General features: G+C 38.7%; 1 protein-coding gene across 4 annotated transcripts in view; it reads right to left on the reverse strand.

The window, feature by feature from the left end:
- Positions 1–16,458, reverse strand: part of LOC120523571 (5-hydroxytryptamine receptor 1F-like) — a 282,068-nt gene that overhangs the window by 54,467 nt on the left and 211,143 nt on the right. For 2 of the 4 annotated variants that reach the window (XR_005632654.1, XR_005632653.1), the window contains exon 2: positions 10,158–12,114. Coding sequence is in view for 2 of the 4 variants with exons in the window: in XM_039744979.1 (XP_039600913.1) it covers positions 10,979–12,114 (1,136 nt within the window). In the remaining 2 variants the exon portion in view is untranslated. Of the gene's footprint in view, positions 1–6,687; positions 12,115–16,458 lie in introns of those variants that run through there. The other 2 variants (XM_039744980.1, XM_039744979.1) reach the window with 1 other exon arrangement.

A 16,458-nucleotide genomic window follows, 5' to 3' on the forward strand; every position in this document is an offset into this window, starting at 1 on the left:
TATATGGACATAGGTGATATGACAGAAGTATGTAGATATTATTTGGCTTTAAACTTTAAGTCGGAGACTTGTAGATTGTCTAATTCGTGTTGCCATCAGGGAAAGGTAGTGTTTCTTCCCAATGAAGAGGCCTATCCATGAGAATTAAAAGTTTTGTTGTTTGGTGCAAGTGAAATCCATATACGTGAGTGGCAGAAATGTGAAGTGGCTGGCGTGTAGCACAGGACAGGGGGTTGGCGAGCGAAGCAAGCAGGGGGCTTCACCCCCTAGTCTTGAAAAAAAAATGTAAGATATCCTGAAACACATTTTATGATATTTGGAATTGAGCAGAGATTCATTTTAAGATATGATGAAAATAATTTGAAATTCACAATTTTTAAATGGTATTGTGACAAGGAGACTGGAGTTCATGTCCTGTGTCATCCCTTTATGGAGCTTGCATGTTCTCCCTGTTTCTACATGGCTTTCCTCCGTCATTTTAATGATATGCAGGTTATGTGGATTGGTGATAATAAATTGTCCATAGTGTGCTCTTTATATTCACCCATAAATGAACTGGTACCCTGTTTAGGGATTTTTCTTACCTTGCGCCCCATGCATGTTGGGATCGACTCCACCTTTCCCTTGATCTTGCACAGGATAAAGCAGATTTGGATGATGGATGGATGAAATGAATTTGAGATATCTAGAAAGGTATTTTAGGTATCTGAAACATAAGTCAGTATGGCTATAGTTTAAATAAATTTGAAGATATCTTGATTAGATTTGCATATATCTTAAAGCAACATTCGAGAAATTTTGAGATATCTTAAATTCATTTAGAAAATGTCTTTAAAAAGGCAGTCCCATTGAAAACATAGGTGATTTTACAGATAGTCATTTTGAGATATCTTGCATTTCAGATATCCTGAAAATATGCAGGATCACTCATTAAGCTGTGTTATTAATAACATTCGGTAATAAAGAATAGTAGACTGAATGAAGCAATCCAACACCTCCTCCAGACTGACTGAGATGGCCAAGTTGGTCTTCACAGCCAGCGCTAGTAATCTTAGATTAATTTGGGTTATAGTGCTGCAAATTCTATTCAACAAATGCTGACATACTGAATGTAAATTTTGTTTTATTATCAGGCAGACCAAGACAACATTGTTGGGATTTCAGTTTCAATTCTATTGAGAAATGAGATTAACTTCTGTATTACTGTTTGTTATTTTAAATGTGTTTTTATGTATGTAATGATTGCAAAGTGTTATTGAATTAAATTTTTATAAATGCTTCAAGTCTGCACTCAGTGAAGAGTTTAAACAAGAATAAACTGAACTGATTTGTGTTTATGTTAACTAAATGGCCTTTGTGTGTAGCAAGAGTAGCACACTTAATTGCAGTATAATTTCCATGTCTCTGTAAAGTTTAATAACACCAGGAAACATTCACTTATGAGGAATATCAGTGCAGTGAAACTGCAATTCAGGGAAGAAAATCAGCTGAAAAATAGGGTAATATCTCCAACTACAAGACTAAAGCACCACTGGATTGGCTGGACCAAAAGATGTGTTGGGAGGCACAGCTAAACTCAATCCATCAGAGCAACTTTGGGATGTGGTGGAGGGCAACATTGTGAAGATGCGGGTTTGCTGCATGCTCCCATCTTCCATCCGGGAGCTCCTGAACCTGTCACCGTTGGTAATGTCACCGCATGGCACAACATAGCAAGGGGATGGTGTATAAGTGCAAAGTGCTTTTATTAAAAACATCAATAAACAAAACAAAGTTCAAATAAATAGTGCAGTGTTTCTCAAAGTCATTAAATAAATAATCCATAAAAACAGAAGTGAAAAGTGGCGGTTAAAAAAATCCAATAAACAGAAAAAAAAACAATCCTGTAAAACAAGGTTAAAACAATGCTGGAAGCAGTCTCCTTTAAAAACACAGCTCGTGTCTTTTTTATCTGGCGGCTCTCCTGCTTCTCCCGTCTGGGCCCCGCAACAGGAGAGTCACCTTCTCAGCAGCTGACCTTTCTATTGTCCGGTTCCACTGATCTGGAGGCCTCCCGATTCCTGGCTTCGGTCACGCACTCTCTAAACTGAGACTTGGCTTCCCTGGCGGCCAGGACGCCCACATCAGGTAATTCACCGCCCAAGTCTCTCGACTTCCGCTGCCTTCACGGCCTTACATGGCCAGCCGTCTGGTCACTCTAGTTCCTTGATCACTCAGCTGGAGAGGCCGCTTCCTTCTGCCCCACTGAGTGTCGGACAAACACCACTACTAGGGCACACTGTCTAGCTTCTTGCCTGCCTGCGAGCACACGCTCGTGTTTACTCGCTCACACCGGTTCTCTCTCCAGCGTCCTGCTTTCTTCCTCCGTTTCTTTTTTCTCACTTTTTTTTTTCCTTTAGCCGCCTCACGCTTCTATTTATGAAGAGGATGTGGCAGCTCTGGCAATCAGCAGCTCCTGGGAACAATTACGGATGCGAACCGTTTCTCACCTGTGCACTTAGGTGAGCAATGCCCACATTACAAACTCCTCAGGAACCGCTTCGGTCACACAACCACGCCCCCTCACTAAGCCACGAATGCGGTGATTATTTATTTAAAACTGGCCTTTGACGAGAGCTGTGGACCTGCTATACCACTGATGTGTGATCAAAATCCTCTAGGAGTGTTTCCAGCATATTGTTGGATGCATACCTTGAAAAATTCCAACTGTTCTGGAGGCAACAGGGGTCCTATCTGGTTCTACTGTAGATTGGTGTACTTAATAAAGTGGCTACTAGGTGAATGTTACCATTGGAGAGGCTCAGTAAACCAGGAGACAAGACTTTGTAATACACTTTTTAAAGCAGGACATCTTGTCCATTCCAGTATTTAGTCAAACAACAACTAAACCATATCTGCCCTTGGAATTTTATTTTTAAATCAAACATGTATTAAACAAAATTAATATTTTTCATCGATATACATATATACAAGATATACATATACTATATATAGTGATTTAAAAATATCTCAGGTATGCAGTTGATGTTTCTATCACAACTCTTGCATTTTCACGTATCAGTCTTTCTATCATCTTTCCAGGTCTTAAAAGCTCTGACTATTCCAAGCAAACTGACTAACACAGTCATTTTCTCTACGACTCCTGATTTTGAAACTTCAGCTTTATTGCCATATGTATTCAGTACAATGAAAATCTTATTCTGCTAGTCCTCCAGAAATAAGCAAGAATACACAAAAACAGACAAGAATTCACAACAATAAACAAAAACACTCAGGTGAAAAAGAAATGCAAAAACAAAACGAAGTAAGAGTGCACATACTGTACAAATAAATAAATTATTCAGTGTAAGCTCTGCAGGTATATAATCTCAAGAAGGCCTTCCATCCTTCAGACACAAGCTAGCCTGCAGTGCTGAAGGGAGGGGCAGTGGACGGATTTTATTTACAAGCCTGATAACATTAGGGAGAAAACTGCTTTTTAGCCTTGATGTTCTAACTGCTTTGCTCTTATAGAATCTCCCTGATGGCAGCAGTATGAACAGTTCATGCAGTTGGTAGGTTGTGTCCTTAATAATGTTATGGGTCCTCCCTGAGAACTCTGGTGTTATGGATATCCTCTAGTGCAGGGAGTGCTGTTCCAATGATATTTTATGCTAATTTAATCTCTAGAACCTTGCGGCCCCATATTGTACTGTTCCCAAACCAGACTGAGGTGAGGATACTCTCAATTGTATATCTGTAGAAGTTGCTGAGGATATTGCTTGGCATGCCAAACTTCCTCAGCCTTCTCAGAAAATACAAATACTGCCAGGCTTACCCCGCCAGGTCTGTGATATGGTAGGTCCAAGTGAGATCCTCAGAGATGTTAATGCCAAGAAGTTTAAATGTGGCTACTCTCGCCACCTCAGTCTCTCTCCAAAATACAGTGCTAGGTGCTTTCTCTGTGTGTCAATAATCTTGTCTTTTACTTTACCGGTGTTAAGAAAGAGATTACTGTCCACTTCACAAGACCAGCCAACTCTGTACACTGACTCATCACCCCCAGATATCAGTCCAATGACGGTGGTATTATCCACAAAATTAATAATACTGGTGTTATGCTGGGAAGTGAGACAGTCATGCACAGTAAAGAGCATGTACATCAGGGGACTCAAAACACATCCTTGTGGGGTTCCTGTATTTGATTATTGTTTTGAAAATGTTATTTCCCATCCTGACTGACTGGGAGGTTCCCTGTTAAAAGGTCCAGGACCCAGTTGCAGGGAGTAAGTAGAGAGCTTGTTGGTCAGCTTAGCTGGTATCACAGTGTTAAAAATACCTAAAAACTATCTGCCTCTATCCAAGTTCCTTAGACTCCAACACCTCTGCAGTGATGAGGCTGACTTTTATAATGAAGCACTCAGAATAAGAAGTTTCTTCATCTATTGAAGATTCCCTCCTCATCTTGTGAATTTGGCCTCCAATCAGGCCAGGGGCAGACCTCATAACATCCACTGTAAAAGGAACTCCAATAATGAAACACATCCTACTTGTCCTGCCATTCTATCCTAACACTCTATCCCTTCCACAGGTCATTAAAGAAAAATTCACCATTTTGCAGAATGATCCCTCTACAGGAGCCTTTTTTTCTAATCATTCCTTTATCTTCTTCTGTTAACCACCTAATCTATGCAAACTTCTCATCTACAACTTGCTTCACAAATGAGAGCCACATTGCTCCCCAGACGTTTTTGAGCTGCAACAGCAGCCAATGTGATACTTGCAAATATGTCATCGATAATACCATAGAATCTGGTCCCTCTGGTAAATTCAGTACAAAAGAATGGGCCTCTTGCCTGTCTAAAAAACCTTATTTACTGTATTTCTTGAAGGTGGTGTCCAACCATCTACATAGGTGAACCAGAGAGGTGGCTAACAGAAAGTTTCAGAGAGCACAACTGAGTCACTAAAATTAAAGACCTTATACAGCCTATTGTAGATTGCTTTACATCCCTTGATCATAGATGCACCATTCTCTGTGTGTGTGTGTTCTTTCACAGGGCTTTATAGACACTTTTTGAAGAAAACCAGAAGATGTCAATTCTCAGTTGGGGATCACATATTTCTTCAAGTCTTAATGACCAACTAAGTTTTTAATCTCTCCCTTCATCATCTGTAAAAGCAGCTTCTTCACACTGAATTTAACTTTTTCTTCTTTCTTCTGCCCTGGCTTTGTTCCCTCCTTCCCCTCCAATATACATTACCTGCTCTTTATTTTCTAGATGAACACATGACACAACCTATTCAACCAAACTGTTGTCTCTAACCTTCTTTTCTTTTTTGCATAATATTACAGTATGAATCACAGCAAATCGAAAGAAACTAATTAAAAATGTTTCACCACTTTGCTGAAAAAGAAAAATCTAAATTGGGAGATTTTAAAAATATTAATTTGTTTTGTAAATAAAATGCACAGGTCAGTGTATTACCGTACCAACTCACCCAATTTGTTGGTGGTCTCTACCTGTACATGAAATGGGTGGATCATCTGTTCTCAGTTAATTTACAAGGATAGGTACCCACCCTTTCACTGAGGTCCATCTGTTCTGGTGATGTTTTTACAACATCAGAGATTGAAAGTTTGGTCAGGACTGATGGAAAAATAAATGCTACACAATACAGACAGATCCTGGAGGAAAACCTGCTCACCCTTTTTCAAAAAGTTTAAACCCGGGAGGAGGTTTGTGTTTCAGTTGGATAATGAACAAGCACATCAATAATTTGGCTTAAAATGAAGAACACTGATGTTACTGAGGGGCTCAGTCAGAGTCCTCAGCTTAGCCCTGTTTAATATCTGTGGGGAGACCTAACAATTACTCCCAACCACAGTACCCAACAAATTTTGAACAGCAACTTTTCCAAAGAGGAATGCACAAATCATGCTCCAGCACATTGTACAAAAATATTAGAGGCTATCCTCAAAGATTACTTGCTGTAATAGATGTGAAAGGTGGTTCAACCAAGACTGAATGGTGGCTTGGATAGAGTAGTATGGATGAAGAATTAAAAATTGTTTACACTTTCTTTTTCGGGTATCACTGTGAAGAAGAGTGGGAAGAAAATTCACACTCAAACCAATCAAAATCTCAGATTGTGGGTGCATTAAGGCAGGATTTTGAGGTTGAGCTGCTGCTCTTCTTTTCCACCTGCAACCATGAATAAACTGAACCTATGTTTCTGCAAGCCCTACTTGTTCTCTCATCTCACTACTGAACCAAGTCATCATCTGCATTGCACTATTCAAAGAACAAGAAACCCTAGTTTCCTTTTTATCTCTAGTTTCCTCTTTCAGCAACCAATAATTGTCCCATTGAGCTTTAACCCTTCTTATTTTGCTCTTTTAGTTAATTTTTAAAGTAGAAACATTTCATAAACTGGTTCACCAATAGGTATCTTAACCAGCCACCCCATCAGACCATTTACGGTTATGGGGAAGCTGCAGCTTATCCCAGCAACCATAAGGCACAAGACAGGAATAATCTTTGGACAGGGTAGTAGCCCACTGCAGGGTGAACAGACACACACACACACACATCAGGAGCCACTGCCAATTCACTTACCTAGCATGTCTTTGGACTGTGAAAGTAAACCCTTGTGAATATGGGGAGAAGATGCAAAATCAAAGCAGGGAGCACCTGGGACATGAACTTCCATCTCCTAGTTGCAGGGCAGCAGCACTACCACCATGCCAACCTTCTCTAAAAGGCCTTTTATGGCAATTCTGTAACCTTTTGACTTTTACAAAATAATCACTCCAAAACTATAAACTTTTGTCAATAAATGTATTTTTCAGGATATTTTCCTGTATAAGTGATATTAGGACTAGGCATTTATATAAAAATAATGGTTTTAAGTGAATTAAAATTGTCTATTGCTTTTTGATATGTGCAATATGCAGAAGATTTTAAAAAACACAAATAGCAGTTACATTATTTGGCACTTTTATCACTGTAATGAACACAGGACATTTTTCCCTATTAGTTCTGTTAGAATTGTGGCTTTACCATATACATTAAGATTTACAGTAGTAATGAGACTTCCATTAGTGACTAACTAGTAGAGAATTTACTGAATCACATATCTAAGTAATGCTACATTAGTTACAAAACAACCATAAAGAGGATGGTTCCCGTAGTCTTGGACTTCTTCTGTCCACAATCAATGGCTGAATATTACCTTGAAGATGACTGTTCACCTTCTTACAACAAAGTTTTTTCAGTAAAGGCTAAGAACAGTGACAATGATCGGATGATTACCCTGATCAATATGGCTCACAGCTCTAACACATTATGTTCCAAGCATAAGGTTGTGTGGACATCTGATAGTCATTGTGTAAAAAATACTTTTTGAGTAAATTAGGGTACTACTTCCAGAATGTACAATATGTGAAATAGAAACAACATGAAAATGCCACTCCCATGGGTCCAGAACCAAAAGCATCACATGAGAGGCAAAGCAGGATCATCTTTATTATGATTTTTATTTTTTCTTGATTCTATCTTTATAAGGGGCACCTTTGGTCATCCATTTTCATTTTTACTTGAATCAGTTTGGGCTAGCAGAACATTTCATAGCAGCAACATGGCAGGAACACAATCTAGACAGTCCACCACTGGACATACACAACAGAGGAAAATGCCCTCACAATTTTAGAGAACCCACCACTATTCTAATTGCTGTCTGTGACTGGCTGTGGTACTAGAAGTTTCCAAGCAAGCTATGTATGCACATTAATCTCCACAGATGATGGTACCAATGAGTCCAAAACAACATACCTTACTCCTCCATTCTTGTTACTCTGTAAGAAAATACTCAATAAAAGAAAGGTGCCAATGGCAAAATGACTTTTATTACAGTCTTATAGACATTGAAGGCCCACTCAGCTGTATCACTTTGCACAGAAAATCACAAACTCAAAGGGGAAATCCTCTTAACATGTGAAGAACGCTCCAGCAGGGTCATCTTTGCACAGGCCTGTTCAGCTGGTGCACTGCTCTGACATTTCCTTGTAACTGATCATTTGACAGTGATGATTTTATTCATAACTTAACTGAAGGACACCTAATTGTCCCATACAGTATTTCAGGAGTTTTAGATTGAGGAGAGAAAAGTGTTGTGCCACAGGAATTACGTGTGGGATTCATTGATATGGTGTACTGGGGTCTTGTGAAATGATTGGCCATGATATTCTGTTTTTGTGTATTCTCATTATAAACATCCTATGATGTAGGAAATAAGAACAGAAGTGACTACTTAGGTAAGCCAATGAAACTGTGTTATATGAATTTGTCACATGTCTGAGAAGTTAGAATTTGATTACTTTTTAAAATGTCACAATGAAAATTGTGGAAGTGAACAAATAGAAAAGTTATTGTCTCTGAAATCTGAGTAAAGAATGTTAGTCTAAGCTAGTTTGAAATGAACTGATACTGATACAGTTGGGATACCTTCATGGTCAAAATACTCCCCATCCACCTCCTTAACCACTACTTACCTATCCAAATAACACTCTATACTTTTGACCAGCTCCAATTCTTTAAAAGTGGAACTGAATAACCAAAGAAACATTCAGTTTTGATCGTTAAAGGAAATATTCTTTACCATTCTCAACAGTTCATCTAGCCATGAATTTTCTGAACTTGATTATTTTAATGCTGTTATGAACAGCCTAAAGTCTATCCCAGCAGCATCAGTATCAAGACAGGAAACAACACTGGATAAGACATGAAGGACACACTCACCAAATGCATCCACATTCACTCATAATAAGCTTTTGGTGAGTGTATCGTATACTGTACATCTCTGGAATGTGGGAAGAAAGCAGAACACCCAGAAACAACCCAGATTCCACAAAAACAGTGCCAAAGCCATGATATGATCCCAGGAGTGGAAAGGCAGCAGTGCTATCTGATCCTGCAAATCAGATCTTAATTATATAGATTTAATTTCCCAATGAACAGTTAACCTTTGAGAAAATATACTTTGGATACTTTAAGTAAAGTGATGAAACATCAGGGACAATGGTTGAGAGGACATAACATGATACTTTGATGACAATTAAAGCCTTTCCACATGAAGTGTACACACAGTAGAAACGTTTTGGAGGATACAGAGATGACTACCTGGTCATCTGCTGAATGTTTTGAGGGGCTCGTGGAGATGATGTAGGGAGTTGGTGCCTATCAAAGTATTAGTGGATGAGAGGTAGGAACCAACTGTGGAGATGGTGCCAAACCATTGCATGGCTTCCTTACACCTACTCACTCATATAAGGTAGGTTTCAATTGACAATTCATCTAACCTGCATATCTTTGGGACATAACAGGAAAATCCAGGCAGACATATAGTGAAGTAGCAAACAGACCATGCTTGGATTGCAAATTCAAACCAGGAGACTTAGAAAATGGATTAATGGATGGACATGACAATTATTTTGAAATGTGGAAATATGAGCTTGAACTTACTGTGACATTATCAAATTACATCTTTAAGGGAAATCCATGGAGCACAAAAGACACAGGACAATAATGATGATAATGACATTAACTGGTTTATCTCTATGTGATGTTTTCATGAATCTACCTCATCATCTACCTCAGAAATGGGGCTTCCTCAGCATCTTGATAAGAGAATGTAACAATACTTTTCAGTGGAGGTGCACATGGAGCAATGATGAACAGTGGGTGAAAAGCATCCTAAGAAAAATATACAAGGAAAAGCAGAAGCTGAGCAATATGCTGATCAATGAAAATAGTGATTCCCCATGACATCTTCCTTTGTGAACTACCCAAGAAGTGCTGATGTAAGACAGAATACTCTGCATGGAAGGGGTTGCTTTCATTGGCAGAATCATTCCGCCATGCACAACCGTTCTGACATATCCTTATCAATAAGCAATTTAGTTGTCTGCTCATAACAAAAATAAATTTACGAAAAATAAAATGGAAAATATTCTCATAAATATAATACTTTTAAAGAACTGCACAAATGCCATTTCATATCATAGGTTATGAAATTATGGGGAAAGCCATCATCAGGGACAGAGTCTGTTGTTTAATTAGAAAGTATAAAAAAAAATGGCAATTTTTTCATATATCTCACCTATGTGGCTAACTCACCTACAGAGTCGCATTAAAGTCACAAAAAGAGTACTGGGTTACTGCCTTGGATGATGTACAGTCATGCCCCTCTTCTCAGTGGGCTCGAAGCTCAAGCCAATAAAATGGACTGACAGCTGGTAGTCATGGCTGGGTATGACTCCCTACATAATGGGTACATCTTGTATGCTGTGGCACAACAAAAGGTAGACTTGGGTGTGGCTGATGAGTGCAAATCTTGGTTGATGGAGAGGTGGAAATAAATCACTGAATTATTTGGAGATCGATACACAGGTTCCTCAACAATGAAACCAGATCTGAGGTGTTTCTCATTGAGAACAATACGAAGTGGTCCCACACAATACATAAATCTTCCTTTCTGGTTCTTCTCATCTTGTTTCTTGATAGGCCCTAAGAGTTGGGTAACTAAGGAAACTGGTATCATTTCAAACTTTTCAACATTCTACTATACCAGCTCATTGTATCACATGTTAAAACAATGAAGATAATCATTAAGGGAACCATACAAAACAATCTAAAAAAGATAGTTGTAAGAGTCACAGCTGTTATTATGGTCCACAGAATTTTAGAAGAAAATCACATTGATCCTTTTGGACAAAACAAAGTAAAATAGCAAAGTGGTGAACCATTCCAACTGAAAGAGAGATGTTTTTGTTTTGTTATCAGTTATTCTGGGTTATGCTGGCCTCCTCTCCTGCACTCATTAATTCCTCTTAACCCTTTAATTCGTGTTTATGGATTGATAGATCCCCACTTCTAGCTTATTTTGGTTCAGTAAATAATTTTTCTATTTTATTTATGATTTCATTGTTTTCAAAGTTCTAAAGGTACTGGCCACACTTGACAAGTCTCTGAAAAGCTTTCTTAAAATCCTCATTGAAGATTGTATAAATAAGAGGGTTGATAAGTGAATTGAGGTAGCCCAGCCAAGTCAAAAAATCTGACATCTCCGCTGAGATGTAGCAGGATGCACAGATGTTCACAATGACTTCCTTCAAAAAGAAGGGCAGCCAGCATATGACAAATGCCCCCAGGATTAAACCCAGAGTGGTGGCCGCTTTCTTCTCTCTTGTGCCAGAAATCTTTTGCCTTCTCCATGACTTTTCCCTTCTTGATTCCATTTTAGGACTCCTGATTGTGATATGAATCTTCTCACCTTCTGTGGAAGGTTCAGAAAAGGACTTTTCTGGGATACACAGGTTGGAGGGATTTTTGGAACCTCTGTCTGCAGCCTCTGGTGGACCATTTCCATTTGCCTCCTCCTTGGCAATCCGACTGGCATTACGCTTGTGGTAGAGGGTTTTGGCTGCCTTGTATATTTTGTAATAAAGAATAAGAATTAAGGTCAAGGGGATATAAAAGGCCCCAAAGGTTGAGTAAATGGTGAATGCAATGTGATTGTGCTTAATTAGACATTCATCATCTCTGTTGTTTGACTGATGCCTCCAAAAGAGTGGAGGCATGGAGATAAAAATAGATATGATCCAGACAATGGAGATCATTATCGCTGCATGCTTTGGAGTCCTTTTCCTAGAATATTCCACAGCATCAGTAATTGCCCTGTACCGATCCAAGGCTATAGCAGATAGATGCAGAATAGAGCAGGTGCAGCAAGTTATGTCAACGCTCAGCCAGATGTTGCATGCAACTTGGCCCATTATCCAAGACTCCTTCACAATGTACACAATGCTGAATGGCATCACCAGGATAGCCACAAGGAAGTCTGTCACAGCCAAGGAGCAAATCAAATAGTTGGCTGGATGGTGAAGTTTTCTTGTAACAATAATGGCAGTGATTACAAGAGAGTTGATAGCAGTTGTCAGAACTGCCAGCACTGAAAGAGTCAAAGAAATAAAAATTTTACTGGTTGGCACTTTGGCAAGTTCTTCTGATGAGCAGTTGCCATTAGTACAGTTGTAAAAATCCATGCTTTGATGAGAATCTGCATTCATGAAATCTGTAGAAAAAAGACAAAGAGAAAGTTATTTTCAGTGGTAGAAAAGTTTTGAAGTTCAATAATTTAGCACTCCTCTTACACAGACATAGTAATTTGTAAAGAAATATATAAAACATATCGCAAAAAAACTAATTACTGATAATTAAAAAATCTATTGTTTGTGTGCAACTCCAATCATTTCTGGCACAGATATTTTGTTGGAACAACCTTTTGTCAGTCCTTCATGCAAGTGAGCTACAGATGGATTGAGGTGAGGTTCTCAGTTCTTCAATAACTTTACCTAAGGAAAAATGCCCACTTTCAAAGTGGCACGGCTTCATATTAATTGTCCTGACCAAGTGCAACTTTGAACTGAATGCATGCAGTATATCATTGCTTATGACAGGTGATGACAAAAACTGTTTCGTGTCTGGAATAAGAAAAATTAGAAGAAAATTTGCAGAGAATGGGCCATACAGCCCAACAAAACTCGCCAAACCTATCCACTTAAATCCTCTAAAATAACATGGTGAGTTTTGAATGTCCCTAAAGCCCTACTGTCACCCATACTACTTGGTAGCTTATTTCATGTGTCAGTAGTTCTCTGTGTGAAGAAGAACTTCTTAACATGTGTGCAAAATTTCTTTTAACAGATTTCTACCTGTGCTCCTATGCTTTTCTTGAACTCATTTTAAAGTAACAGCCTCAATCCACATTTTAAATACTTTGATCATTTTACTTCTTAATCACTGTATTAGAAACATGATCTGTGTATTAGAAACAAGTTGAAGAATGCACTCACATGTGCAGCACTAGGATCGGCACAAGCCCCCTGAAGTCTTGTATTAGATTACTTATGAAATAGGGGCAATCCCTTTAGATGATGTGTCAAACTGGATCTAGTGTACATAAATTGGTATTTGCAGTTGGCACCACCTCTGATTATTTTATTCTTACTGTACTACTTGTGCATCACATCACACTCCTGTTAAAAGTAAAATTTCTTCATTATTTTTACATAAGTATCCTGGGTTCAAATCCTACACCTGGTTGTTCTTCCCCATGTCTGCATTTTTCCCTCCAGGTTCTCCAGTCTTTCTCTCACATCTAGAAAGATATACAGTATATATTAAAGTAAATAGGATTCAAAATTAGCTCTGTGTGAGTTTGGGTGGGCACTTGAGCAGGCACTGTAATTGACTATTGCTCTTTTTCTGGGCTGTGCTATGCTTTGTACTCAATAATCAATACTACAGCTCTGAAGCGGATTATTGCATGTTTGAGAATGCTGTGTGCCATGTTATATAATTAGCAGCAGCAGTGTTGGCTTGGTAAGTAATTTTAGGGCAGAACTATCTAATTTCTACTAATTCTGTTTCCTAAAGTATACCTACCATTCTAGAGACATATAACAATGAGTCACTTTTTACAATCAAAAGGTTTATTGCAGATAGTCATGCACGACAGAATTAAAAAAAATATTGTATATATTCTTTATGTTCACACATTTCGCACAGAAATGTATGAAAGAGCTTAGGGTTGTTCTTTCTCCTGGTGTAGTAATGAACATGTTGTTTGGATGTTCCATTCTGGAACATGCAACAAAAAAGTTGACTATGTGAAGAACATGAATTCACCTGCGGGTCCTTTTGTCTGCTAGTCTGCTTTTAGCCTGTTCTGCTGTTTCACTTGTTCTGGAAGTAGCAGCTTTTTAATTTTCAAGTCTGATTTCTCTTTGTCCTGATGTTTCCTAAGCCCTTGAGATGGACATCATTTTGACAGCAGGAGGCACTTTACCAACTGTTTGCTCATTTCTTAGCAGGCATAATCTTACCATAAAATAAAATAAATATTGATAAAATTCAAAAACAAATATTTTTTTTCTCAGATAATAATTATTTGTAAAAAATCACTTTGCTCAAATATAGGACAGTGCCTTTTGGTGGATCTTGAGCCTTGAAAATAAATTAAATTCATTCCAGGGGACAAAATCCAGGAATAGACACTGTCCTTAAAACTCACTAGAAAAAAGGAAACCTGCTCTCCAAAGGTAACCCCAGGGTCAGCACTGTGGGTTCCAAAATAGTCTATTGTCTTTTCTGCAATAGTGGGATATGTGTGCAAAAGTTTGTTAAGCTTAGACCAAGGGTGCAGAATTGTATAAAGAACAAACACACACACATTGAGCTTTATATATTAGAACTCTTGTGTATGACTTCTCAGAAGTCTGATGCACGTATCACACTCCTATCAAAATGAAATACACCTTTCATACCAGCTGATAAAATTACAAGTACCCTCGGTAAACAGCTATCACATCTTTCATCTTCCCTAGTCTTAGACTGTTACCTACACTGTTACATTCCCTTGTAAAAAAACATGCGTCATTCTTCTTAATTATTATTTTCAAACTCTGTGGTGCCAGCCATTACCAAATCTCTTCCAAAAAGTGTAACTTCTGCTTCTGTTCTTGCTAACTATTTGAGTGTAAAAATAATCATCCAAAAATAAACGTGTCTAAGCAGTTACAACATAAGAACATTTTTTTTATCTTTTCTGAAGAATTTCTTTTAGACGTAGTCTTCAGCACAGCAGGTGTGCACAACAGGCATTTAACACAGACAAACTAACTGGCATACTGCAAAATGTGAAACCTGAGTCAGAACTGAACTGGCTTTCCATCTGAGCAAAGCTTGTCTCTTTCTTTCAGGTTGCATGCTTATTGTGGCAGGAGGACATGCATGTGTAGCCATGTCAGAACGCCTTCCTAGAATGAAGCAAGGAGACTTTAAAGGTAGATGAGGGGCAGGTAAAGTGTCTCAGGAGCATATTGAAAGTAGGTGACTCTGTTAAGAGGTGGTTATTCAGGAACACACTGACAAAATTGTCTGAAATGGGAAACTCAGAAACTCACTGTGAATCAATGTCTAATTTAGGAGGTGACATCCACCCACTGAAATTAAGTGACTTGCTTATCAAGTGTTTCTTTCAAACACAACAGTTGCTATATGTGGAGAGAGATTAAACATTAACTAATGTTACCTTTGAGATGGAATGGGAGTATGGGTGCTGCTGTCCTTGTTAGTACCTTGTCCATGTGTTCTAAAAAAATGCTCAGAAAATGAGGAGCTTTATATTCAGGATAACGGAATATAAACTGCAGAATGGGGATATTGTATTGATAGCTCTATGGACTGCTCAAGTACCCATACTAAGGAATCATGGACTAAAGGAATTAAATTATAAGTACAATATGAAAAGATGATTTCAAGGAGCGTAGAACAAACAGAAGCTCTTAAAAAAAGCCTTTTCAGGCAGATTCAGGGTAAAAAAATGAGAAGACGTATTCGTACAGCACACAATGCATTATACAAATGCTGGCTTTCTCCTAAATACAACTGTGTAGATAATAACTCATTAGGAACTGAAATGTTCAAAGGTAGATGCTGATTAAAGAAATAATTTATGTTCTGATTCTACTCCACCCCCACCAGATGATTTTAACAAAACTTTATTTTATTTATATGCATCATGTTAATCTACTTCTACAGATAAGCTGTGTTCACTAAATTATAACATATAGTATCATAAGGTTTGCGAACCCAGCCACAGGGGATGCACAAACCAGTGTGTTTCTTCGTGCCAGTCCCAAGCCTGGATAAATGGGGAGGGTTACGTCAGGAAGGGCATCCGGTGTAAAATTTTGCCAAATGAATAAGTGAACAACAATACACATCTCCATACCAGATCGGTCGAGCCCCTGGTTAACAACGACCGCCACCAGTACTGCTAGTCAACAGGGTGCTGGCGGAAATTGGGCAATTGTTGGCTGAAGAAGAAGAAGAAGAAGGAGAAGAACAGGGGGGAGACGTGTCCGGAGGCAGGAGGAGAGAAGGAAGGTAAAGAGAGTGGAACTAAGGGTAGGAACTTTGAATGCTGGCAGTATGACTGGTAAGGGGAGAGAGTTAGCAGATATGATGGAGAGAAGGAAGGCTGATATATTGTACGTGCAAGAAACTAAATGGAAGAGGAGTAAGGCCAGGTGGATCAGAGGTGGATTCAAATTGTTCTATCATGGTGTGGATAGGAGGAGAAATGGAGTAGGGGTTATTCTGAAGGAACAGTATGTCAAGAGTGTTCTGGAGGTGAAATGAGTGTCAGACAGAGTAATGATTATGAAGCTGGAAAGTGGAGGTGTGATGATGAATGTTGTTAGTGCATATGCCCCGCAAGTTGGGTGTGCAATGGATGAGAAAGAAGATTTTTGGAGTGAGTTGAATGAAGTGATGAACAGTATACCCAAGGGACAGAAAGTGGTGATTGGGGTGGATTTCAATGGACATGTTGGTGAAGGAAACAGAGGAG

Source organism: Polypterus senegalus, chromosome 2, assembly GCF_016835505.1.
Source record: "Polypterus senegalus isolate Bchr_013 chromosome 2, ASM1683550v1, whole genome shotgun sequence".
Lineage (NCBI taxonomy): Eukaryota > Metazoa > Chordata > Cladistia > Polypteriformes > Polypteridae > Polypterus > Polypterus senegalus.